The sequence below is a fragment of the Pagrus pagrus genome, assembly GCF_965226575.1.
Source record: "Pagrus pagrus genome assembly, chromosome: 10".
Classification (NCBI taxonomy): domain Eukaryota; kingdom Metazoa; phylum Chordata; class Actinopteri; order Spariformes; family Sparidae; genus Pagrus; species Pagrus pagrus.
The window spans coordinates 20,191,407-20,218,892 of record NC_140194.1 but is presented as its reverse complement, the minus strand read 5'-3'; the positions used below and the strand labels follow the sequence as shown (position 1 = coordinate 20,218,892).

Below are 27,486 nucleotides of genomic sequence, written 5' to 3'. Positions count from 1 at the left end.
GGAGTACAGATGAAAAATAGCCTGTTGGCTAAATCTGGCATTTTTAGTCATTACGCTGCGTTTTATTAATGTGCACTGTCCCGTCTTAAATAAACTAAGCTGATCACAAGAGATAAACAAAGAAGAGAAAATAATGAGGTCTCTCCTCCTGAAGTAGCAACCGGTCCTGACTGTTCTGTCTGGTCTGTGCTGGATTTGAACCCTGCAGTCCCCACAGACTGAGCTACTGCCGCCCCTTTTGATACGATATGGAAAACCCCGTGGATGATGCAACCTGTTTGCCAATTAGAGGTGAGGGTGAGTGGATGTGTGAGCAAGGGAAATTGTATGTGTGTATATTCTTTGTTTTGTATGCACCGACTCCTCTTTTTCTTGGATTTGCTTGAAAATTACGAATAAAAAAAATAAAAATACACAATTGAAAAACGAGCATACACTCACACTTCTGTGAGTGTATGCGTGTGATGTTCCCCCTTTTTCAAGAACACATCTTGTTTCATCTCAATCGCTGCCACAGATGGGAGCACCCCCTCCTTCCTCACGTGCAGGTATTTAAAGCTCCAGCTGCCATGTTTAGGTTGCTGTGATGTAACTGGTGGGATTTCAAATGTAATTCTGGTGTCGAGGAGGGACCACTCTCGTAAATGTTTGATGAAAGACGAGGCACTCTGCTCGGGCCGCCCAGACGTTTCCCGGGCTGCCCGCGGTGGAAAGGCCTTTTTAAAGAGTCGCCCGTCTCTATGAGGGCCAGGTGGAAGCCCGAGGGTGCGCATGAATCAGAGGGAGGTTACCATATCCATGTTAGTGTGTGCAGCTCTGCCAGCACTCACACAATTACAGTTATGCCCTGTTCTTCTTCTTTTCTTTACTGGGTCTTGTTCCCTGCCTCCACTCACACTCCTCTGGGAGTACAGTATTGCTTTTTACTGGACATTTATGCCATTTGGCAGGTGAAGTCAGCCACTTCTCACTCCAACACAATCCCTCAGACTTTCCGGCAGTCATAAACACAACCTCGATATGACTAGGCTGGATTCCACCGCTTATTATCATTTATTCAAGGTCCCAAATCCTGGGAAAGGCCGGTGGGCGTGCCCTGACAGCGAGGCAGCAGAGCGTAGCGTTTTACCATCTGGGCCACACTGGGATCAGCACAACACGAGTGCCTGATCTAGATACATCACTAGCCATCAACAGCTTCAAGACACTCGCTGCTTGTCATACAGGACAGGACGGGCGACAGAACGCTCGCCCCGCAGCTAGCATGATAGCAGGAGCCTCTCTCCCCCCTCCTCCCCTACGTCTCTCCCTTTCTCTGTCAGCAGAGCACAATATGGAGAAAGTCACGCTGCTGCGATTACTGCAGCTTAAAGTGAGGCTCTTCACAAAATCTCCCTATAAGAATCTAAATCACACTCTGTAGGTTTGGAAAGTGGCTATAAAAGTTTGTTGTGGCTCTTATGGCGTGGAGCATGATGGCTAAGGTCAACTTAAGTTATGTCAGCCATGGATTCAGATGTGACAGCGGAAACAGTGTGATCCAAACACTCGTATGTTCCCGAGAAAAAATGGTATCAGTGGTTGCAAACTAACTTTAGGGTGCTTACTGCCAACTACAGTAATTGCAGTGTGTGGATGGTGCGCTTGTCAATGAAATATATTCGGCATTGTATTCTGGGCTTTTTTCTACTGTTATAATTTTACAGATACCAGTAAATAGCTGATAATATAGCTTTCCCAATCGCGGGCTGATAAATGATCTACCTACCTTTAACCAAAATGCCAGAGACACATGTCTGCCCCATTAAAAACAACAGGAATATCTTCAAACGTGTGTGCAACTTAACAGCTTTTTTGACCGCACAAGTAGCCAGTATCCATAAACGCAAGTTACTTCAAGCATAACACTTATACAACATCCATACAGGATTTGTAGTATTCAGCTGTTAAAGAATGATAATGAACATTTTTTAAACACACTGGTACAGTGTCAGTAATGGGAAGGAAAATTAATTAAGTCATTAAATTGTCTCTAACATAAAAAGTCCCCTGAATTTATTCCTTTAATATTCCTTAAACTGGTGAATTACTGTTTTACTGACAAGCTACTTTGTAGTAGATTTGACATTCTGAATGTTTGAAATGTCAATTTTAAGATGAGTAAGATTGAAGCGAAGAATCTTACTCCCTATACTGTGTCAGTCTTCTGATTTAAAATGTCTTTCAGTAGATTATGGTTATAACATCTATGCCTGTATTACCTTTTTATGTGGTTTAAAACACTTTCAGTTGCTCCACAACAGTAGATTTTGGGGGTAATGTGTCCCTGCTGATGGCCAGTGCACTCATATTATTTAGTTTTACTGGGCTAGCTCCATGAAAGCTTTATGGGGTTTTAATGTAGGATTTGGCAGGAGTACAAGCTGCGTGAGTGAGCGAAGGGTTCACTTCAGCCCCTTTGGGTGTTGTCAGGCTCGTCCCTGTCCCCCTTTGCCGCCTCCTCCTGAGACCTGGACACTGTAAGCAAATGACACACGGTTAAAAACCACAAAGCCCCACCAGTGACGCAAGAGGCCGGGTCCCCCTTCTCTGAGCCTGAGCTGCTCTGCGTCTTTCTTCTCGGGTCTCAGGCAGCTGTGTCTTGTCGTCTTTGTGTGCATCTTTAATTCCTTCAGAGCTGTTTAACCGTGGAGCACCTCAGCGGTGCCGAGCATCTGCTCTGTGATGGGACTCATCGGCGCATTTATCCCTTCGCCCTGCAAAGAGCAAAGACTGAGTGTCATGTAAATTTGATGGCAGCCTCCGCTGTTGTTGCTGGCACCCAGGGAGCGCAAAAAAAATGAAAAATAGGTCCTCTCGTCTGCTGTTTTTCTGTATTTTTGAAATATAAATGGGCTTCACTCTAAGCACAACTTTATAGTCTGTTTAATGTTGCTGCCTCAGTGACTGGACGACACAGCTTTTGTTAATGAAGTCAGAGGAGGATTACGGTTTAACAACTTGTCGAGGTCAGTGAGGGACCTAATTAGGCGAGGTGTAGTGATGTGATAAGTTTCCGGTTAAACTTTCCTTGTTGAGGAGGGAGAGCTGTGCAATCTGTTTTCATGACAATGTGTCTCTTTGTTCTCTTGTTTTTCAGAAACCTGCTGGATAGAGACACGTTTTCCAAGTCGGATCCAAGTAAGCTGACACACACACACACACACGCACACAATGAACACACACACCAACTCCCAGCAGGCCAAACAAACACACGCAGACACGTGCACATTAAATATCCGCAGACAAACATCCACCACATGCAGGCAGATTTTAACTGTACTAACACAGGCCAGCTTACACTACACATGGACACACACACACAGACTCACACACACACACACACTCACGCTCTGCCTCGCCTGTGTGAATCAGTAGACATTTGCATATGTCAGGGGTCGTATTCGTCACTGTGCTCCGCTCCCAACGTGAGTGAGGGGAACCAGATCATCCTCACACACAAACCAGCCACTTCCCTCCTACAGATTAAAGGACACACACACACACACACACGCACACACACATTCACACATTCACACATACACACTCCTCACTCCCTTGACAGCAGGGGTTCAATTTGGCAACTGGTCCAGTGGTTTTTAAAGGCCCAGTCTGCTAACCGACAGCAAATTGCCCTGATAGAGAAACGCAGAGTTGGAATGAAGATGTTTTTCTCCTCGCAAAGATGCAAACTGAGTTCTCATTTTCGAGGAGAGGTTTGTGCTAAGCGAACATTTCAAGCACTAAGGCTGAGGATCAAATCTTGAATCTTTTTTCTTTTTTGATACAGACTGAAGTGCATCTGTCGCACGGCAGATTGAAAGCTGATGACCACCTACAATATAAACGTCACACAAGCAGTGAACACTATGATTGTCTTTTGGCCAAATCACACCAAGGATCTATGACTGTGCGATCACCTGTTCTGACTCTGGGATCATTCTAGCGATGCTTTTTTGCAGATATCCGATATACCGATATTTCCCAACTCATTTCGCCAGATTTCAGATTGCGATACTGACAAATGCAAAATGAAAAATTTCCACCTGATTAACACTGAGAACATATAGGGTCAATCCCAAAACACCCCTCGGCCCTACCGCTTAGGCCTACCACTCTGCTTTGCATGTTCACGTCAGTGTTGCCTCCATTTTTTTGATGGTACATGACGCCTGAAATTTAACCCTGAGTCTCAGTACTGCTCCTCTCATATCACAGAGCACAGGATGCTAATGTAAAACACTGATAGTGGCCAGGTCATGAAGCAGCACTCTTTTTTTATCTTACCTCTCGCGATCGACAACTGCTGGTGACATATGAGGGTCTTGACGGGTCGTCCCATTTCATAAGGACCACTACCCCGTGTAACTCTGCTCTGTGGTGCAAGGGTTCACTGGAAAATGGATGGAAGGGATACAGATTTGAAATGGGATCGGGCCGAGTCTCTCCTGTAGTGGAATTAACATACTACTACGCCTGCTCTTATCATGATGGCAGATGCAGTGCTTCTCAACATTTTAAAGATACACTGGGCAAACTGAAAAAAACTATTTAATCGCAGAAATGTTCCTTTCAGGCTTCTGATGCCAATGATTGATTTCAAAGCCTTTATCGACAGACACTGATGATGTGCCCATATTATCATGCATCCCTAAGTTAGGCTATTCTTTGATCAGTAATTCCAAATAATAATGCTTGTGTTTGGACAAAATGTAAAAAATATAAAGCTTAAAAATAACATTATAGAGAGACAGCTGTATATATTATTGAAAAACGTATTGTTCAGTTATTGTTACCAACACTCGGGTATCTTATCAGCGGGACTGTTGAAATAAAAGCCAGCCTGACTTAACACTGAGAGCAGGTCTTCTCATACCCACGTACACAGGCACACGTGCACACACAAGCTTGAGGATTGTAAAGTAGTTCCTTGCTGTTTTCATCTGTCGTGCGTGCTTTGTTTTCTCTAACAGACTGTGACAGTCCTGTCTTTTAAAAGCCCTCTAAAAATAAACATGATGGGAGGAAATAGTCACGGTTATGAGGAAAGGATAAAGTTAAAATATATGTATCTTTTTTTTTTTTTTCCTCCCTCTTCATCCCGGGTTTGGTTCGCACACATTTTTCCTGCATCACCTTGTTTCACTCCCTGAATATTCAGCACTTTGCCACCTGGATGCTGCGCAGCGAACCCAGTGGTGTTTTTAGCATCGGGCAGTGTGTGTGTGTGAACACATAATTGATGAGCTCCCAGAATCGCGGATTGGACCTTTAAGTGTCAGACGGTGGGAGAGGAGGATGAGCATCCCTGCCCACCCCAACGTTTATGCAAGGAGGCACTTGTGCTGCGTCCATGTCTCTGCTCTGCTGACAGCACTGGCCCCAGTCACACAGCATTAGACCGCCTCAGCAGAGCCACACACACACATACAGACGCGCACACACAAAAGTGCACACATCCAGGGCCTCAGGCAGGCTCACGCACCATATTCATATTAGCTTATAAAGCTGGACAACAATCCAGTGTTTCTGTTTGGTGCATGTTTGTGTGTGTTTTAGCCGTTGTTGCTGTGCTGCAGGAATATGGGTTTGCTTTGATCACTGTGGTTCAGCAGATTGGAAAAGGGCATTTAGCAGACAGGAACATTATCAAAGTACTGTATGCACCTCTGGTACAGTATGTTCTATATTCAAAAGAGAGATGGCTAGCTACTGTACATGTATGTTATTTTTTTTAAGCTCGGTCCCTCATCATCAGCCTGATGAATAGGAAGAGTTGAAAGTGCGCCCGTATGGATGGCGAGGATGCATCGCTATTTACAGGCGTGTGATTGATGTATTGCCCCCCCCCACACACACACACACTAACGCAGAGACCATGTGTCATCCCATGCCTCATTGCAAGATTAAAGGATGACTGTATATTCAACCAGCTGAGCCCCAGCTCGCTGCACACCATCCACAATGAAACATATACAACATCCAGACTGACAGTCTGCCAAAACACGGCGAGTTTGAGCACTTCTGCCACCACACCAGACGCAGGATAATTAGGGTGTCTGTTCTCTGTGTTTGTGCTCAAAAACAGTGACATTTTCAGTCGGGAAAAAACATCAGTTTGCTATAAAATGTTAGTAATAATTTAGTGCTTCTGGGCTCCACGTGAGCTGAACAGGAAATGCCAGTTTGGGGGGAAAAAACAAAATAATCACATCGGCCTGCTGATGACTTCCACTCAGTCACAACTGTTAATGAACCCCTGATTAAGTCAGTCATGTCATTTGATCAGCCGGTGGTAGCTCATACATTAACTCAGGAATAAATTTACAATTAATTAATTCTGTAATTAATGATAATGCATGTCACCTCAGTGGAAGGTGATGCCTTCATAATCAGATGTCACAAGATCAACTCAAGTTCTTCTCTTTTTTAGCTCCTAGAGTTTTTGTTTTTTTTCCTATGGGTGTCTCTGCTGACAGGACCTCCATTTAAGAGCTGTTATGCTACATTTAAATGGGTTCACCTTTTGGCTTCAGCTCGTCTCTGTCCGGTAGATAAAAATGTTAATTTCTTTCTTCATCCGTAAAGCTTGTCAAAGTTCATCTTTTGTAATTGTTTACACAAAAAGCGGGTCTGAACAAGTCACATGTAAACCTCTGTTAGTTATGAGCATGTTTTTTTTTTTAACCATTTCCCGTTTCCTTCATTTTGTGATGAGAGTTACAGGAGAGGATTGACACCACTCTTTGTCTGTATGGTAAAGATGAAACCACAGCCAGCAGCCAATTAACACTTAAGCTTAGCACAAAAACTGGAACTAGTAAGAAATAGCTTGTTTTGCTCCGTACGTGGTGACAAAATCTGCCTACTAGCACCACAAAATCTCACTAATTAACATTTTATATCTTGTCAAGATAAAATATAACGTTCAGCTTCATCTGTCAGACTATTTCTTGACCAGACGCAGGTAACTTCCAGTCATCTTTTCATCGCTGTGAAACTTCCAGGCAACTTTTCTTGCATTTTTTCCCCCCTTCCTCCTCACGACCACTTTGAATGAGGAGAAGAATTCTTACACACCGTCAATCATTTAGTAAAAGTACAGGCTGGATTTTAGGAGCAAAACTGTTTCTTTAAAACATTAAATTCACATGTTTGTCAGAGACCATTTACAAAAAGCATTAATCTCCGTTAAAGCTTTGTACCAGATTTAGCAAATTCACTATACAAGTCACTAACTAACATCTGTAACCACTGAGCTACCGAACCAGCTCGCAAACCATGCCGTGAGTCCCCGTGCATTGCCAACCAGCCAGGCAGACCATCTTAGTGGTTACTTAGCACTCATCACAAGCTCACAGGCTCATGTCTGTTTTTGTTTTTTTCGTCTTCTTTTTTAGTGCTTTCGTGCGACTAGATAGGACAAGGACAGACAGAGGTTGATGTTGTGGCCTTTTAGAGTTAGTGATCATTGTTGCTCAGGTGGAATGGGCTGGAAACAGGTTGCTCTGCCTTCCTCATGAGTGTGTTTTAAAGATTATCCCCAAAGGAAGGCGCTCGGATAACAGCAGCAAACAGCGACCGTACAAAACATCATTGTCTAGGGTAATTCGATGTCGTGTATGTCAATGTAGTTTACAGTATTTTGAGTGTTAGTGCAGATATACAGTATATGTTAAACATACTCCATCACTTCTTCAACTCTTCAGTGTATATTTACCTAATAGCTACACTGTGTATGAGCAGGCTAATGTTAGTTTTGTCAGTTGGTTTAGTCAGCTATGTAACAGTTATGGTTGTAGATATTAAGCCATACATGATCTCTATATTGAACTATTTTGCAGTGCCACTGTGCGGTTTTCGATTATTTTTTATGCTTTATTTACAAAGATGTGTGAATCTCCTCTTAGGCTGATAAAAACTTACTTATGTTTTAACTAAGCTAAAGCTTGCACTGTCGTAATCCAAACAGGCATTTATATACACAACACACAACAAAACCAACACAACCTCATACTAGAATGACTGAATAGGTCGATTGCCAAGGATGCATATCACCTTCCAAAACATCATCACTGTTAACATACCGGCTTTAGGTGAAGTGGACCTTCGCCGTACACTCGCAGTCTGGTTAGGTTTAGGAAAACACTGGTTTGGGTTAAAATATAATGTCATGTTATGTGCGTGATGTAACCTCACTACATTAGGAAGTTAAAATAACTCACCTTTGACTTCAGGGACACGAACAGCAGCGACCCATCCCGAACACCTCCCTACGTAGACATTTTGCCCATTATACTACATCTCCTCACTTCCTACTTTGCAACTTAACAATAACTACAGCCCTGACAGGTCACCGCCAAACAAGAACCGTGAATATGGGTCACGATGAGCTGCGCAAAACATAATGATATATTTTTAAACAAGAAGATATCCCAAATGGCTGGCATTTGTTTTTAATTTGTAATTTTTGAAGGGGTTAACCATAGGTCATCCATGGTAACAAGTAGTTTGTGTCTTACATTGGCATTTCCAAGAAATCCACACTTTTTCATTATATAAACATTTCACCAGTTAAAACACATTTCCAAGTGTCTGGTCCCAGGGGTTTTCAGAGTTGTGAGTCGCTGCCATGTGACAGATGTGTGTGAATACAGTAAAGGCTGCTAGAATGCAAATGAAATGTCATTTTAGTGCCAGCTGATTGCCTCGCTGTGTTTTAACTAGTGGGCTGTCATTAAAAAACACTCCAAGACTCCCTCAGACGGAGACGCTGGAATGTCAATCAGGAGGACTTTCCTCCACCCACGCAAACACTCACTAACCCCCTCCCTATCCTCCCCCTGCCTCCCTCCCTCATCTCCCCCTCTCTGAAATATCATCATGCTGCAAGGCAAAGTTCTAGTGACATTTAATTAGGGAGTTTTCCTCTCATGTTGGGGTCCGGGGGAAAGAACACGCTCTCAGCTGACTTCTCAGCGTTGTTTATTCACTGTTAAATACTCTTCAATCAATCTAACCCTGTCTTGTTTCTGTCCCCTCTTCTGTTTCCTACTCAACAGTTTGTGTGCTGTACACCCAAGGAATAGCCAACAGGGAATGGAGAGAGGTGAGTACAGGGGTGTGGTGGTGGGGGGATCATTTATAAACAGTGAATGTTTCCAGGGAGTTTAAATGGCAGCAATGCGGCATTTCAGCATGTCAAATTGATGGAATACAGTGAGTTTTTGGGAGGCAGGCCTGTGAGTCAGCCTACGGTATCTGTTAAATGATAAGACCATGAAAAATAATGCAGTGTTTTTGTCCTTGCAAATGCTACATTTAGCTTGTTTGATCAACGTGATGGTTTGGTTTTATCACATTTAACACTCACTCTTCGTGTTGTGTTTACTTGTTTTGTGCTGAGCAATAATCATCTCGTGCAGGCATTCTTTCTCAGATGTAGAAATGTTTAATGACATTGCTGTATCATTCCTGGGGCAGCCTTGTTAAAATGTCTGTGTGACAAAAATAGAGCAGGCCTTGTTCGGACTGCCAGCCCAAATCCAATTTTGGCATATCTAAAAGCAGCCCAATCGGCAGAATTAACATCGGCAATGTACTTTTCTGCAAACCACGGATATGTTGAAACTTGACATGTCTTCATGTTGCAACTTTACAACGTAGTGCTAATGGTCTGATTAAGTTCAGGCGAAAAACCACTTGGTTTGGGTAATAAAAAAAAGACCTGTTTTGATCGACACTAACATGGCAGGAAATTGGCCCGTTGTGGTCTCCTGAAAAATATTCGGTGGTTTCACACTTACGAATGTTTCACACCCCTGAAATGAAAGTCAGGTCATAAACATTTAATGTGAACGTAATATGACACTTGATAAGTATCACACGTACAAAAATTAAAGTATCAGTGGTTTGCAGAAACGTTAACTGCCAACATTTTGTTCTGGTGACTGGGCTGTCCAAATTGTACCCGGATTGATTTTGACAAGTCTGGACAACAAAAAACCACATGAAATGCGATTTAAATAAATTGCGTCCAAGCCACATTTAAAATACTTCTCAGATTGGACTTCAAAGTGACTTTCATGTCTCATGGTTGAGCAGATTCCATGCTGCTGCTAGCAGAGTGGTCATCACAGACAAGATGTCCATGGACAGACACTGACAGAAACACTTCCGTGTTGAAAAGTCGTGCCTCGAACATACAGTATGTAGTTAGTGATACCTTCAAGTTACTACTGCAACCCATGCAGATAGAGTGATTATGTTTGGACAAAAAAATCCAATATGATCACTTGCAAATAGCAGTGAAGACAATCCATCTGAACAAATACAAATCCGATTTGCCTGCAGTCTGAACAAAGCCTCATTATCCTCAGGTCTCTATCAGATCAGTGATTTGTAAGCACTACCCACATGCAGATAACCGATTGTGGCAACTTTACATTTTGACAAATAACTGTTGCTTGAAAATTGCAGATTCATTTTGGAATCGTAGTGTTCTGACTTGTTAATGATTGGGTCCAAAACATTATTTGAACCAGTAAAACTTCACTTTGCAAATTGCAGCTTGCAAGTTGTAAATTTTGTGTCAGGCTCCAGGTATCATTGGGTGAAAATTTGAAATATCCGTGCAGCCTTTCTTTTTGTTTTTTGTTCATGGGTCCATTTTGGATTTGGGACTGTTGAAGGCCCAATAACCAACTGGCAAGTTTAGCCAGGATCAATCAGACAGATTGTCAAATTGTCTTACTTTAAGTTGCAAAGCGAAAAACGTGACATCAAGTGAACATGACAGCAGCCCTTTAAAGCTGCCATGTTCATTTCTAGAAAACAAAATCATTGGATGAATGAAAGATAGAGAGAAAAGTTTGCTATATTAAGTTTATTTAAGGATTTATTCTTTATACAGTAGCAATGCTTGGACATCTTGGACTCAGCACTTAGTTTTAAGACTTGACTCACTTTTCACCAGTGTCACTTATCAGCTTTAGGTGAACAGTCAGCATTTTATTTGACATTTAGCATGTATCATGTAACGTATTGGTCTGTTAGCGTGCTAACAATGACAAGACAGTTGAGCCTTTTCGTCACATTATTTGTAAGTAATGGAGTCAAACATATTCAGATTTTATGTGGTTTTTAAACCATTGGAAAAATCTGATGTCAACAACAGTTCATTTTTCAACATTCACAAAGCTAGTGTTTAATACATGCCCACACCACTCTCTCTCTCTGACCATCTTTTCCTAATTTCTCTTCCAGTTTGGCAGGACAGAAGTCATAGACAACACCCTCAACCCTGACTTTGTCCGCAAATTCATCCTGGATTATTTCTTTGAGGAGAGGCAGAATCTGCGCTTTGACCTGTGAGTTAACAATTAACTTATGCGTGTTGGTTTGTGTGTGTGCTTTTGTGTATGTGTGTGTGTTGTGCAGGCGTGGGTGAGAGTGCTGCTCAGTGTAGAGCAAAGTTAAGGAGAAGACTGAAATATTCATGGTCAGCGCGGGGGGAGATGTAAGTCTTCTCCCTCTTAAATAAAAGACAAGTTTTCATGCCACTTTTTCACCAGCATTTCCATTTGAATACATCTCATTCATACAATGCTTTGAGACAAAATAAGGCCAAGTGTCTACAATGAATCATGCACTTGGCATTTTGTGATGATTATGATCCATTTTCAGCGTTGATCTTGTCACCTCGGTATCCACTGAAAAGACAAGGTTGTCCTCACATTTGAATGTAAATGTGTTCATCAAGCTAACAATTTAAAATCCTGCAAAAGTCAGTTCATTATAAGTGATCAAAATCTTGATCACTTGACCCTCAAACAGTATTGTTGCATTTTTTTTTCCTTAATAAAATGTTTTCACCATTGTTTTTTTGGGTTTTTTTTACAACGCAGTGCAGAAAAAGGCCCTTGTGAAAGTAACAAATGACCTCCTTTTAACAGCAGATGCAGGAGATTGCTCGGTCTTAATCCTTTTAGACCTAAGTGCGGCTTTTGACACAGTTGATCATACAATTTTAATTGACTGCCTTAAGCACTGGGTGGGTATCTCGGGGTCAGCGCAGAGTTTTTCTCAGAACTTACCGCTCAAATAGAACCTTCTCTGTTAAAACAGCGACCGCAGCGCACAGCGAACACTTACTGGGTTTATTTTGAGGCTCCATGTTCTTGCCCTTCATGTATTTTATTTTGTAGTATCATTCGTAAACGTAATTTGCAATGTGTATTTTTATTGATATCCAGAAGATCGGATGATTTGGCTCTTTTAGAAACTACTGAGAAAATTGGATGTCCTTAACCTTTTTCAACCCTCTAAACGACCTCCTTACTCTCCACCAGTGAACTAATATCTGTGATGCAGTTATTTAATTAGGCTTTTGAATGTCATTTACCTCCTTGAACTTGCAAGGAATGGCCTTGCACCATATCTGTCTTCACTGTGGACTAAGTGATTTAATAAACTCACACTTTGTCCTGTGTTGTTGTTAGTTGTGACTCTAAGGAAAACGGATGAGATCCACTGCAATAATAATGCCACAATGGGGGGGGACAAAAGATGACAATGGTGAGACAAAGTAAACTTTGTTTTACTGCCGTAGCGTATCACCACACTACAGAGCAGCTTCTATTCCTCGAATTTTAATTTTATGACTTATCCAACCCGTAATAGTCATAATTCAAACCTCTGACAGCTATCAAAGGAGACATATTGTGCTTTTTCATTTTTTCCTTTCCTTCAGTGTTTTATATATGTTCCTGTGCATGTTAAAGATATCAAAGACCACACATACAGAAGCTCTTCTCTCCCAATGAAAGCACTGCTCCTCAAACGCCTCCTCAGTAGTCCCGCCTTTTATTCTGTGACTTCATGACATCACACTATATCACCATGTCACACAGTTGCATAATTTTTGCCTAGCAGCTAGTTTGACATGTAAGAATGGTTTTAGCACAGTGCTGGGTCAGGCGTGTGGCAGCTGACCAATCAGAGGAGGCTGGGTATTTGGGAGGGGAGGCCGTAGACCGACAGGCGCTAAAACAGAGCGCGAGGTAATAATGTAAAGTTGTTGCTAAGAACTTTTTTAATCTGAAGTCAGAGAAGCAATCAGAAAATGTGTGGATTCTGGTTGCTAGGTTGGCAGCAATTCAGCCTATTGGAAAATAAGTGGGCCGCCCGTGTGATGCGACTGACATGCAGATAGAAAATTGTCCTGATTGGTTCATTAGGTTCAGGTGTGCAGAGTGTGTGTGAGACTGACAGAATTCACAATGAATTCTGGTTGTATGACAGGAAAGTATTTACCGCTTCTATTAATAGAATACACGTTCTCTCGTCCACATCAGGTGCATCTGCTTAAGGAGTCACGGTGCTGTTTAAAGAGAAAAACATAAAGGAGTAATTTTTCCTCATGTAGCCCTAAAAGTCGAGCTGTCTGAGTAATTATGATAATCTGAATTTTTCTCTATTGTGCTCCAGCCTCACACATATTCACTGTATTTTCCCATGATAGCTCATGAAATATGGAACGGCTCTTTTGTTTGTTTACTTGTTGGCCTGTCAGCAGGGCCTCATGCTGCTTACAAGCTGTGGGAGGTTACAGTGAAGGTCAAGGAGAGACGCTAGCTGTTGGCTGTGTGCATGTGTGTGTGTGTGTGTGTGTGCGCGCGCGCACTTGCGTGTGTGCAAGCAGTGGATTGAATTTAAGTTTTATATACAGTCTTCACCAGATAAACTGCGTGTGTGTGTGTGTACAAATGTGTGTTCAGGATTTTGTTTGCACTTTCAGGGAACTGCAATTGTGTGTGTGTGTGTAGCAGGATTTCTGCTGTGTGTGTGTGTGGGTGTGTGAATGTATGAATATGTGTGTTTGGACATTTGTGTTTAAGGACGTGTGTGCATGTTCATTTTGGTGTTTGTGCATGCCTGTTCAGCTTTATGTGTGTTTGGCGAGGCAGGTATGAATAATTTGTGTGGTATTGGGTATATGTGAGTTTGTGTGACCGTGTGTGTGTGTGTGTGTGTGTGTGTGTGTGTGTGTGTGTTCGTGCGTGCGTGCATGCGTGCGTGTGCGTGTGTGTGTACGGTGCTTTACCAACTGTGGATATATTCCTGTGTGCTAGAGCAATGTAGTGCAGACTTTGCCAGAGTATCATGCAAGATATTAAACGTTGACAAGCAAAGGAGAGAATATAGGATAATGGTGTGTGTGTGTGTGTATGTGCGTGTATGTGTGTGTGTGTGTTTGTGTGGTCGACTCCCTGCAGGGCTCGTTGTGAGTGGATGAGCATCAGGCCCCGTTACTATCCTGTGGGCTGATGGCCCTATGATCACTCGCAAGGAGGACATGGCTGGCCCCAGCCCACACACACGCACACACACACACATGCCTTTCTAAAAAGACACACACACACACTTTTTAACACAGAGACACACATTCACTTTTCAGGCATTATTTTGCACTCATGTTGAGCTGTAATGTCCACATACAGTACACACACCACGTTCACACATTGCTCAGATTTCTCATTACTGCACCAGTGGTTACTCCTGCTCTCCTCAGCCTCTGTCCTGAGGTCTGGAAGTCTTTTTTACTGTAGCTCCCGAAGCCCTCATTACCTCCACCTCCTTTACTTCCACTCAGCGCTTCACATCCCTTCAGGACATCCATACACCCAGACAGCACCGAGCTCCCCGCAAACCGCCAGCAGAGCTGCTGCTGAACCATCCCACGCTCTCTTTACCAGAACACCCCAAAGCCAAGACACACTTTGCTTCCTCCGTTGCTATCTGTGTGCCTGGAAATCCTGTTAACCCTCATCTCACTGCCGGCCATGTTCAGTGCTCATCTTTGCTTCTTTTTTTTTTCCTTTTTTTGGAATTGAAACTTGAGATGCACACTGAAGCCAGTGGAAGCCCTGCAGGCGGATGGTTGTCTAATCAAGGGTTGCAAATTGGATCAGACCTCAAAAAATGGATTGAAATAGTCTCCCAAAAGGAGTGAAAGAAGAATATATAGCTGTATTTACCTTGTATATATTTCTTCTAGAGTATAGGTCATTGAGAATATGTTGAAATTAGATTTTAGACCAATTTACCAATTTCAAATTTAAAGGAATCTTGAAGTCATTAAGAAAAAAACATTTTCAGATATTAATTTATGGAAACAAAGTGTTGCTGTTTATGTACTTTATAGTGTCTACAGTATGTTAGACTGGCTAGAGAGGTCAGACGAGTAACGGAAGAAGCAACTCTTTTGGGCTCAAGCTTTTCCTGCATCCTATTTTAAAAATGCAGTGTTATTGTGGTAAAAGCCTTCAAACCTCAGTCGGTTAATATTAAAAATCAATATAAACAAGTGTAAAACAGCAAACAATCCACCTTTGCATGACAAGATTGAGAATACATGAATTTTCTTACATTTATATGTGAACCAGAAGGAATCATTCATGGCAAATTACTGTCCTGCATTCAAAATCTGCAGAAAAATCAGTTCCGTCATATGTTGGACTCTGTCCCTGCCAAAATATTATACCACAGATAGAAGTGGAAGGATTTAATCAGAACTAACATCAATAAGCAAAATCAGATCAATGACAAATAAACAAAGTATCAAGTCATTAGTTAGTTTAAGCACAGAACAAATCTGGCGAAGTTGCATGTGATACACGCAGTTCGCTCCTTCTTGATTTTAATGTAACTGCTTATAAAATAGTGTCAATTGTATCCTGGTGTGCGCTGGGATATTGAATTTTTGATCTACTGTGATTTGCCCTGTACTGGCTGCACCCAGAAGAGAAATGTTCTTGTTTGCTTTTCAACAGTTTAAATGCAAATGAACCATTTGTTGGGTTTAAAAATGTTGGAAATGTTCACATCTTTCATGTAGATACTTCTTACAAGGGATGGAACAAAATATCAATTGAGGAATAAATTGTAGTGGTTCGCTTTTAAAGGGGGTAAAGTTGAAGAGGAACCTCACAGGGGGGAAATGGTGGACAGTGCAGAGTTACACAGATTGAGAAGCTTTTAATGAGACATGTCCTGTGTTCCAATACCCATACTGCCATACTATTTATTATGCCAGAAAAAGATTTAATATGTCCCAATATGAGGTATTTAAAATGCCGTATGCCGAAATACCAGGATGTCACATTTTGCATTATGCAGGTCAGCATGCTTTTCTAGCTACTCTGACCCACAATCCTCGGTGCAGTGGAAGATATGTCACATAACATCACGGTGTGTCACGCAAACACAAACAAAGATAGCGCAAACATTTGACAGAATGACAGACACTGCACTGACAGATGAAAGCACGTTTAAGTGAGGCCCTTAGATGGATATAGGAGCAAGAGGGTCAAAGTTCAAGGCAATGAAGTAGTAGGTCCCAAATATGTGCTTTGTAAGGGCAGCTGCAGTATGTAATAAAAGTTAAAAGAAAAAAGTATGCAATTCAGGATGCACCCATAGTTGCATCCTTCTTTTAAACATTTTAACTCCATAACTGCTTTGCTTTCTGGCATTTCAGCCTTTTGGCAAGTGGCTGTTTTACATTGGAATGATGGCACACATGGGCATTTACAAGTTGCAGTCAGTGTGTGTGTGTGTGTGTGTGTGTGTGTGTGTGTTAAAGAAGCACTAAGCAAAGACTTTATGCACTGTTTTGCACACATTTTCAGGGGTATTGTTTCTTCTTCAGTTACACATTGTGATGTATTGTAGAGGATTGTCTTGCAGTGTGTCAAGTATCACAGAATCATGGTTTCCTGATACCATCATTATCATGGGCAACGTATCGTGATAGTATCATAGTGTGAGTTACTCTGTGATTCCACCCCTGCTCATCACAGTCATTTTGCAGATGTTTTTGTCCAAGGCAACATCATTACAACTCCCAAGAAACAGCTTCACGGCTTCAAAAATCCCACAGAAAATTCCTTTCATAGTCGTATTTTGGGGAAAATATCATGCTTAGGATAACCTGTCAGGACCAATTACAGCATCGAATATGTGCTACTAAAACATTTGTGTAGCATCACATATCAGTTGGTCAGAAGGCTTTATGAAGGCTTCATAAAGCTGTTAAAAATGGTGCGCTGTCGTCTGTTGTTTGCTTGCCTCTCAGGCCCACACTGTTTGTGTGCCATCATTAGTCATCAGCGCTCAGTTCAAACGGAGCTCTGAGCAGCCGCTCCCCCCCGAAAGACAGACAGCACAGGACCAAGAGAAATCCTGTCTGGCCCAGTGCCGATGCAGAGTGATGTCATCCACACACACACACACACACACACACACACACACACACACACACTCACATTCACGCACACACATCCAGTCACACAAAGCAAATGTGCACTCACGAGGCGCCGTGGGACATCTACTCCTACAAACACTTTCCTGTGTGTTTGTAGGTGTGTGTGTGCGTGAACATGTGCAGCCAAATCAACATACATACATCAGTAGTATGTTTTTCTTCCCTCCTCTCTCTCTCTCTCTCTCTCTCTCTCTCTCTCTGTGTCTCTCTCTCTCTCTCATTATTAAATAAGATTAAATGAATCATTTATGAACATTTGGGAGTGACAGAGGCAAGGGACGAATAGAACATGAAGCGCACCTGTGCATTTTGCCGACGGCATGTTGCGTAACAGCAGCGTGTTTCCTTGCTCTTATGGAATTACATTAGTAGCGGGACTGTATTGGAGGCCCCTGCCCCCCTCCCGCAGTGACACGCAGCGTCTCCTAGTTTTGTCAACAGGCGTCTTATCGTACATGGCACGCTGTCTGTGTTAAGAAACGCTCAGGCTCTCCTTTTTACACACTCGGCTGCATGCTGCTGCTCACACACATCACACACGCATATTGACACACACCTGAGACACCTAGGAAGGTGACGGGTTATGGGGAGTAAATATAGCAGGATAGATTGCTCTCTGGAGAGGCAAGTGGATCACATGGTTTGCATGATGTGGCTGTTGCTTACGGTTTTGGATGAATGCTCCTACAAAGGATGGACGAGCATGCCAGCTGGAGAGAAGCTAGGATTGTTGAACTCTCAGACCAAGTAGTTTGTAAGCCCAGCAGTGCTGTCAGCTGGAAGTCATCCCTCTCAATCATCACCCACTAGAAGTGTGTGGTGATGTCTGTATCTGTAGAGACCCTGCCTTCTGCTTGTATTCCCTTATATTCTTTGTATTTTGCTGTGTTTTAGGGTTGCCGTGTTTAATAAAATTACCTACCAACTAATAAGCTTGTGACGACAGCGGTGCTCCTGATCTTTTCACATAAAAAGATCTTTCAAGCACTGTGTTACTTTACTGCTAAAGTTGACTTTTATTTTGAAGTAGGCCTAGTCACAGGAAATGTACTGTGTTCAGTGAGTTTAGCAGTTACTGATATCATTCATCAAAAATGTGTCTACAGAGCAAAACAAGATTTTCATTCATTTTAAGTATTTGTTGACACCAGATCAGTTTCATGTGTCACAGAGTAGTTTTATTCAGTCTGTGGGAGTAATGGAACAAGAGGGAGCTGTTAGATGAAGAGCTGCAGGTGACAGGCTGCACACCTCCAACTTCTCAGTGAGGTAACCAACTCCTTTTCCCTCATTAGCGTGTTAAAGGTTCCCTCAGAGGTCCAATTTGTAAGACAGTTGATTGTTGATCATTCCCAAAACTGACGCTTTGGGGTGGTGGCTGGCCCGACAAGATGACAAGTTGGTGATGAGACTCAATAATCAACTGTCTAACAAATTGGACCTTTAAATGTTTAATATTAGCAGAGTTGAATTCCAAAATATTGTCAAACTGGTGCTTTTTTTTCAGGATGTTTCTTGGCACAAGCAATCCTGGAGGTCATCAGATGCTGATGTTTTTAGGCTGAAATCACCTCCTGCACCTTTGCATAGTTACAAACAGCAAGACAAATCCAGCATAGTACGCCTTTAAACTCCAATTTCAGAAATGCAGATTTCAGTGATGAGATTCAGGATTCCTCTAAGCTTATGCATGCAGTCATTCTCTATATCAATCTTCCTTGTTCAAATGTAATCTGAACTGATGCATTAGTCTCTAAAGTTACATCAAAAGTGACAGTGAAGATGTCTGCCAAGTGTCCTGTCAGAATAAGAATCAGAATCAACTTAATTGGCCGAGAACGTTGACAAGGAAGGAAGTCCGTATGTCAGCAGCTCTTAGTACTGTCAGCTGTGAATATATTCATGAAACTCTACAAAGATAACATGGCTGAGACATAAACATACAGGTTTTATATACAGTATAGGCAGGTAGGTAAGAAAATATACTGAATATAATGAGATTTTTTTTATCCAGGTCTGTGGTCGGATTGTGCAACAAAGCAGTGCAAAGAATACTCCATCCATCCATCCATCAATCCATCCATCCATCCATCCATCCTCATTATATTATTAGAATGTCATATACTACTGCAATATTATCTGTCGTCTGTAAGATATCTCTTTAATTGTCTAATTACGTCTTTTATTCAAATTCTAAACCACCCTGAGTTGCCACTGTGTATCAAATGTTGTCTTGAAAACAACTGCTACAAAATCAACACCACTTAAAACTGTAAAATGTGAGATATGCTGGATAAAGTTATAAGACTTTCACCTGACAGCCATTAATGAAACTGAATCCACTGATATTGTTGCAGCCTCATGCATGAAATCAGATCAGTAAAGCTTTTGGCGCTGTAATCATAAGCCTACTTTAAACCTGAACAGCTTTTTTGCAGTGATTAGCGTCAAAGTGTCTCGCATTAACGCCAGAGAGAAGCTTTTGTCATAGTCTGCTAATTTGTTTTTTGGCAGCGTTTCAGTCACAGAGGTGCTCGCAGCCTATCACAGCCCCCACTCTGATGTGTCATCTCTTCTCTCCTCTGCAGGTATGATTTAGACTCCAAGAGCGACAACCTCTCCAAACACGTGAGTGCCTCCTTCACCTCAGCTGTTTAACAATCAGTCATGCATTCATGGAAATATCATACAGCCAAATGTTTGCCCTCTCACTACAATAGCGGCCTGATTTGAATTGGAATGTCAGAGGTAACGGGAACAAAACAGTCGTGTCGGCATTTAACTCTTTCCAAACGAAAAGACTGAGGACTTTTGTGAGCCATATCAAAGACATTCTGAGACTTTTTACACACCTGAGAAATGTTTCCGACCGCTTCTGAAAATATTTTCCCTCAAATGAAGTTACACTTGTGACTAAGATATGAATGGAGGCAGGATATTTTACAGTACATCAGGCAGCACATACAATAATACCGATATGTAATTGGGTAACTGATATATCGGTGGAGCTCTAGCATAATCTAGCATAATTATACTCCAGGAAGCAACTTGTAAGGTTGTTCAATTATTTCTTATTTTTTCATACCTAGATATGAGTTCTATTGTGATGTTGTTGGTTAATAGTCTGTTGATTTATTCATCAACTCAACTCATCTCCATCAGCACCAGTGTACAGATATTTTGGTGTGCTGGTTTAAACAGGTGCCTCATGAATGCAACAAGGACAAAATATTGTAATATAAACAGTTTGTTGCACGGATTTCAAGAGAGCGAGAGAGAGGGACAACTCATCAAAATGATCAAATAGATGATGGGAAAGATCATGAACAATCTGACGGGCCTTTCTAAAGCAGAGACAAGTGTCAACCGAGAGGCTTTAATAAATAGATGAGATCGTATCAGCTTTGTCACTCCTTCTCGCGAGGGGCTCAGTTTTTGCAAACATCCTGCGTGCCTCCTGCCACTGCTGATGATGGAGTGCAGGTTGACGTTACTCCCAAACGCAACTCATTCATTTCTGCTTTTCCTGGTCCAGCTCTACAAACCTGTAACGTCAGATTTCACTGCCCTACAGCCCCATCCATCACTTTCAGTTCAAGCAGAAGCTCCAGCAGCACCCTGCTCCAGTTCTGTCTATAAACCCGGGCTCCATCTCCACCCCCAGCCCCCGTTCCTATTAACCGGCTTCAGCCTCATTGCCAACTGCAGGCGGAGTTCTTTTCCTCAGCCCCAACCCCAGTGCGCCCCCGGGCTTTTACTGAGAGCGCTGAGCAATGTGAGTGTGGCGACTCACTCTCAGCATGAAAGCTGAGGACGCTTGGATGCGTCCTGTCGTAGCTGTGGATGTGTGGGATTAGAGATCTGGCACGCAGTGATGGCTCTATTGTCCGGGCACAGTCCATCCCCTGTCGCATGGCTTTAAATAACAGAAAGTGGAAGAAAATGGAAAAAAATGCACACAAGTACAGTATCTGTCTTGGCAGCTTCAGTGGCAGCGTTGGAGGATGCCTCCTTCCTCTCATCACAGCAGATGTTTTTCCTACGCCATATGGTTTGCATACCTTGTGCAGATATGGCTGTAGGGGATGATGTGCAGAGACAGAGCATTGAGGAAAATCTAATTAAGAGTATCCTCGTTTCCTCGTAGATGGAGTGGAGGATGCTTTTTCATCCTGACAGACACTTGTCACGGCCCTGTACACAGCTCTGTGTTCCACTCCTCTTTCTCTTTGTGGTAAAATACACCAATACCCTTCTTGCAAATAGTAATCTCATTTCAAAGTCTTTATTTTAAACTTGATGATTAGCAAATGAATCCAGGCAGGGAAATAGCTTATTTGTTTGCAGGCAGTAATTAAGTTAACTGGCGGCGTGTTCCCTCACGACTATTTGAAAGCAGTCAGGATTTTACTGCAAACGTGTATTCCCCTTATTAAACGCACTATTGTTAGAAAAGCCTTTTGTGACATTGGACAAAGGGGGAAAAAAGACTCGTCTGACTGCACCAGTGAAAAGTGGACAGTGATTTCCAGCCTAGAAATAAGGAACCCTCTAAGGGACCTGAAAATAAATCTTAGGCATTGTGACATGATGCTCTGCAAATTTCTTTTTGTCAGGCTTTTCTCTACTCGTTAACTTCTTTCCTTATGAAATCCTGAATAGTTTTCGCTCCCCTTTCAAAGAATCGGTCTGAGAAGTTTAAGTTTGAACTATTCACTACTCATGCTGGATTCTGTAATGAGGCTTAGTAACACCAACTGCTCCATTTTAGAAAGCTCCAAGTCTGGTATTTACCAAAATTAGTCTTACAGTCATCCTTTTGTCTATTATGACTAAGTGTTTAACAGTTTACCTCAACAGCTACAGTGATTTCCAAGAGACTGCTTTATGTGTTAACTGTTGTTCAGACTCAGAGTCTTGTTTGAGATGATTTCTGAAAAATACTTTTTGGATTCTTTTACGTATTTCTAGTGGCTTTTGTTAAATCATTTTGACGAAGAGCAGGTGTGTGTTTGTATATTAACTGAAATACATAAACCTGCCCACAGTAATAAACATACCAAAACGAGTTGTAATTCAAGTAGTATACAATGTGAACTGAAGAATGGCAGTCAGTAGAGCGTATACCTCTGCCAAGGCCCTTCAGATCGCTGTAATTCAATCAAGCCTCATCCAATATCAAATAAAACTGCCGGCTCTGGATTTTTTTATTTGGATCTGCATCAAATCGCATTCCCTCTACCTCAATACACAACACTTTTTCATCAAAATCCATGCATTATTCCCTGAGAAAATAATAAAAATGTAAAGCAAATGCTGACCCCACTTGGTGAAGGTAAAAGTACCGTTAAAATGTCCATCTATAACAAATGGTCACCACACCCATATGAATTAATTGACAAAAATGTGAGGATCAGACCCAGAAAATGTGGATTTCTCGTCAACTCACTGAAGCACTTCTACATTTTCACTTTAAGACATAGACATGTACTGTATATTTGAGGCCAAATGAGCAGCCAGACTTGAAGATTAGATGTAGGACTGGTGAAAATCAGCTGTGATATTTTTTACTCGGAGATACCCTCCAAACCTTTTTTTTTCTTGCCACCACTGAGCCAGTTAATCTGAGGCACCGCGGCCTCTGGCATCAGATTTCCGAGGCATAGTAGGCGCTGTGTCCGGGGCTGCTAGCTAGCAGCACACTTCTTATGGAAAGGCCAGAGCGTTTTTTGTCATCTCTTTTTGTTTCGAGACCTCGGCTGGGGGAGAAATTTGCTCAGCACCGGCAAAGATCTTTGGAGCAGCTTTCTGCCCGCCGGACTCAACATGGCTCATCTGTCAAGCACTTTTACACACACACACACACACACACATGCATGCACAAGCGCATGCACACTTCTGCACAATCTGGTAGGGGAGGCCTCAGTATCAGTGCATGAACAATCATTCCCGGCCCGTTGTAAACAGACTTTTAAAACCCCCCTGCCCTCTTTTCTGCTTTGCTCTTCTTGCTGGCTCCTCCTCCCCAAACTGAATCCTCTCCTCTGGTCGCCCTACACTGATCAACAAGGACACAGGCTCTTCTGCATACTGGGCTCAGAAAAGACAAAGGAAGACATTCAATTTAAAAGATGTGATTTTTAATGTTAACAAACATGGAAATAAGCCGAGGAAGTGAAAAACTTTACAACCCACGAGGCTGCTTCTGCAGTCCTGCTTTGTTTATGTTCTGTGTGCCTCTGTGGAGCTCACATTATGAGCATAAATGGAGAAAAACTGTTTGGCTTGTTATGTTTTAATTGAACAGCTTTCTCTGCGTGTCCCTGCTGATCTGTATGATCGCTGTTTGTTCAGTCAGATGGAAGTTAATCCCACAGCTGGCTTCATGAAAGATAGTATGATGAAAATGATTATTTCCAGTGTAGGTTCAGCTGCTGAATTCATCAGCTAATCAAAAATCATTTCATTTATAGAAATGTTTTAAAATTGTGAAAAATGCCTATTTATAATTTCTCAGAGCCCAAGATGACTGATGTTGATGATTGTTTTATCTGAGCAACAGACCAAAGTCTGCTTACTATCATTTATTGCACAGAAGTGACTCAAATCATCACTTTTAACAACCCGGACACAAAGAATTTTTGTCATTTTTGAAGATTAAACATAAAACTGGAAAAAATGGCGTCGTTGAATTAAAATAGATTTACTAAAACTGAAATAAAATAGTTGGAATGAAATAAAAATAAACCCTTTATGGTGAAAAGAAACAGCAACATTTTAGTAAAACCTTTTTTTAAACTGTATCTACACTGTTTCTGACATCATATAGTGTAAAATGATGCATTTGAAACAGTGAATGCTAAAATAAAGAAATATCAAAAACATCTTCATAAAAGATTCACTCTGCACCTCGTTCCTCTGCTCTTCCTCCTGCAAATGCTTCTCTATTTTCTGCCCCACGTGTTTTCTTCATTTCTTCACATGTTTTTCACAGGACTTCCTGGGCCAGGCGTTCTGTACGCTAGGTGAGATCGTCGGCTCCCTGGGAAGCCGCTTGGAAAAGCCTTTGATGTAAGTAGCACACGTTGCACACACACACACACACACACAAACACACACGCACCAACAAACAAACAAACACACCTACTTCTATTTTAATTAGACACTCATAATTGAAAGCGAAGGGGCAAACGACCTGTGTTGCATTACTCTAATCAGAAAGACACTGTCATTAGGTGCCATAAAAAGCTGCTCGGGATCTTGTTTTGATTTCAGATTCAGCACCATTCAGTGACGTGAATGGAAAATCAGCATGTTATTTTAAGATCTCTTGCAAACCGTTTGTCTTTGAGGGAAGCGAAGCAGGGGCATGAAAATGAGCCAAGATGTTGATGAAAGCGAACACTGTCTCCATCAGCCAAATGAGATGAATAGTTAAACAGCAGCAGGCCTAATGACAGTCTGTAAACATGTTGAGATGGTAAACAGCGTGTAGTGAAAAGGGACAGTTCACCCAACGGGAAGATGTCAGTGGCGACTTCTCAGCTCGTTGTCTGAAGAAGCCTAAACTGAACTGAAGCCTCAACTGAAGCCTGAAGAAATAATCAGGGACATTCTCACATGAATAAATGTCTGATTCCTGCCCTCTATCACTGACTAGTAAAGCAAAACAGTGATTAAACCTCTAACCAGTTCATGGAAGATTTCACACTTGCTGCTCTTTGTGCGGTTAGTTTCTGTTTGAAAGCATCTTCTAGTGCACAGGAAATCTCCCGCTCTCACTCTTTTCATGTTTCCTTCCACTCTTTAATATCAACTGTCTAACACTGACAAAAATGAGGCAAAATAAACCGAGTCATGAAAAGAGGAAAAACTGAGCCGTTAACACTACAGGGCTGAAGAGACAAAGAAGTGTGTCGTCAACAAAACGTTTGATGTTGGACAAGTATAGATTATATATTATATATATAGACTAATAGATTCACTTTCCAGCGAGTGATTGCCCGTCAGTCCGTGCTTGTTTTACCTCGGTTTCTATCCTCCATCAGGAGGGTTCTTTCTCTTTTGCAGTGTACAGTTTCCAGTTATTTTCTAGTAATTCCACTGTTATCGAGGGATAATGACTAGTGAAAACAATGACTCTTCCTGTTTTGGTTGTATAATGGCAGATGCACTTCTCCACCACAGACTGTACTGAAATCACTGTATCAAATCCGCCCAGAACAAAAATGAGCCCATAGAACTAAAGGATACGTCCTCTCTCTTAGCAAACTTGATCTACAAATATACACACAAATATAGAAACTGTAGTGAGACATTTACTCTTAAACCCATCATAGACTCCTCATATGACAGTTCTCTACTTTACCACATTCATGAACTGGGTTGAAGTGTCCTGTGTTCTCTCAGCTGCACTCTAACTGCCCTCCAACACACACACACACACACACACACACACACACACACACACACACACACACACACACACACACACAGCAGAACTGCAGCATCCTCATATCCCAACAATAGAGCCATTTTTGGTTGCTTTTGTTTTTCCTCCTGAGCCAACGAGCCATCAGCGGTCTGACCCTCACCTCAGCCACACAGTGTGTGTTTGTGTGTGTGTGCGTGTGGAGGAATCAACGAGTGGTTGCAGCTGAATGGGCCTGCTGAAGAATGACACACAAGAAAAATGATGTAAGAATGTGTTGCTGTCGCTGAGTTATGTAATCTGCCTGCAGTCATTCACTCAGATCTGTTCTGCGTGTGTGTTTGGTGCATACTGTACCTGCATGTTTTATTTTTGTTCCTTTTTTTTTAGATTTGTGAGGATATTTTTAGGTGTTCTTTGTTATTCTGGGATCCTTGTCTGTATTTGTAAGTGTGTGTGTGTGTGTGTGTGTGTGTGTGTGTGTGTGTGTGTGTGTGTGTGTGTGTGTGTGTGTGTGTTTGTACTCACTCAGCTGCCTCCAAGTGAAACAGAAGAAAAAACCCATCTTAAGTCAAAAGCATCACACTCCTGCTCAGTGGAGTGGAGGCGGATCACAAAAATAAAGAGCAACAAAGACGATTGAGCTGACTGAGATGACGGTCTGCTCCAAACAATCAAAACAATTTCATTGTGAGATGATGTCACACTTTGTTTATGATACAAATTAACTTCAGTGACAAACAAAACACTTCACAAACCATCCTGTGTCACAAAAATCTGTCTGCAACAATCCTTAGCTGCTGCTTTTGACAGAAGAGGATTAAGTTTGCCAGGATGCTTTCCAGCTGCAAATGTAGGATTTTTGTCATGGCTTTCTTACCATTTGTGAGACATGCGTGCATTTTTGTGTGCATTTTTTTTTGCACATATTTGAATGAAAAATGTGCCAAATGTATCTCAACATTATCTTTTTACGATCCTTACATAGAGGGGAGTGAGAGAGAATCAGTAAAAAAGTGCACAGCGGGTCGATCCGATCACAAAATACAGCAGGTAGAGAAGGTGGTGAGACTACTAACATTATATGACCAGGGCAAACATAAGTCTACCCAAACCAAAACTGCTCAAGAGTCTGTTTTTGAAAAGTTGTTCTCCAACACGCCCAGCACGTCTTCTGTGTGAGGACATTTGAAAACAAATCAGTCAGTTATACAAGGTCCCAACTTTCTTATATGATTTGGCTCACTAATTTTAGACAGGAAAGGATAACAACGACAGCTAGCTGCTACCATTCTCTCAAGGCGTGCACACATAAGTGACATAGACCATGTTCAGACTACCAGCCCAAAACTGTCTTTTGGAATATCCAGATTGATTTTGGGAGGTATGGACAGCAAAAACAAAAAGGCTCAAAAAAATGTATCCACCATTTCATAATTATTCCTTTCACAATGTAAGCTTATGAGAAAAAGTCTTTTTGCGTCATGTGACAATGTAATCTAACACTTTGGCCACTACGAAAACTTCCTGGGGGCTTGGTCTGGACCCAAAGATCTGATCTGATGACTTGCAAATAAAAGTGCCAACACGCCGTCTTTCAGGTCTGGTTTGAGAGACAAATCAGATGTGCCTGCGGTGTGAACATAGCCATAGAGACTTGACGTGTGACCTGCCTTCTGGGTCTGACAGA

General features: G+C 41.9%; 1 protein-coding gene across 2 annotated transcripts in view; it reads left to right on the top strand.

Annotated features, from left to right (window-relative positions):
- Positions 1-27,486, top strand: part of LOC311263351 (copine-8-like) — an 82,072-nt gene that overhangs the window by 9,818 nt on the left and 44,768 nt on the right. For both annotated transcript variants that reach the window (XM_084363341.1, XM_084363342.1), the window contains exons 2-6: positions 3,140-3,180; positions 9,102-9,148; positions 11,305-11,408; positions 19,954-19,993; positions 24,360-24,436. In XM_084363341.1, the coding sequence (XP_084219467.1) occupies positions 3,140-3,180; positions 9,102-9,148; positions 11,305-11,408; positions 19,954-19,993; positions 24,360-24,436 (309 nt within the window). The remainder of the gene's footprint in view (positions 1-3,139; positions 3,181-9,101; positions 9,149-11,304; positions 11,409-19,953; positions 19,994-24,359; positions 24,437-27,486) is intronic.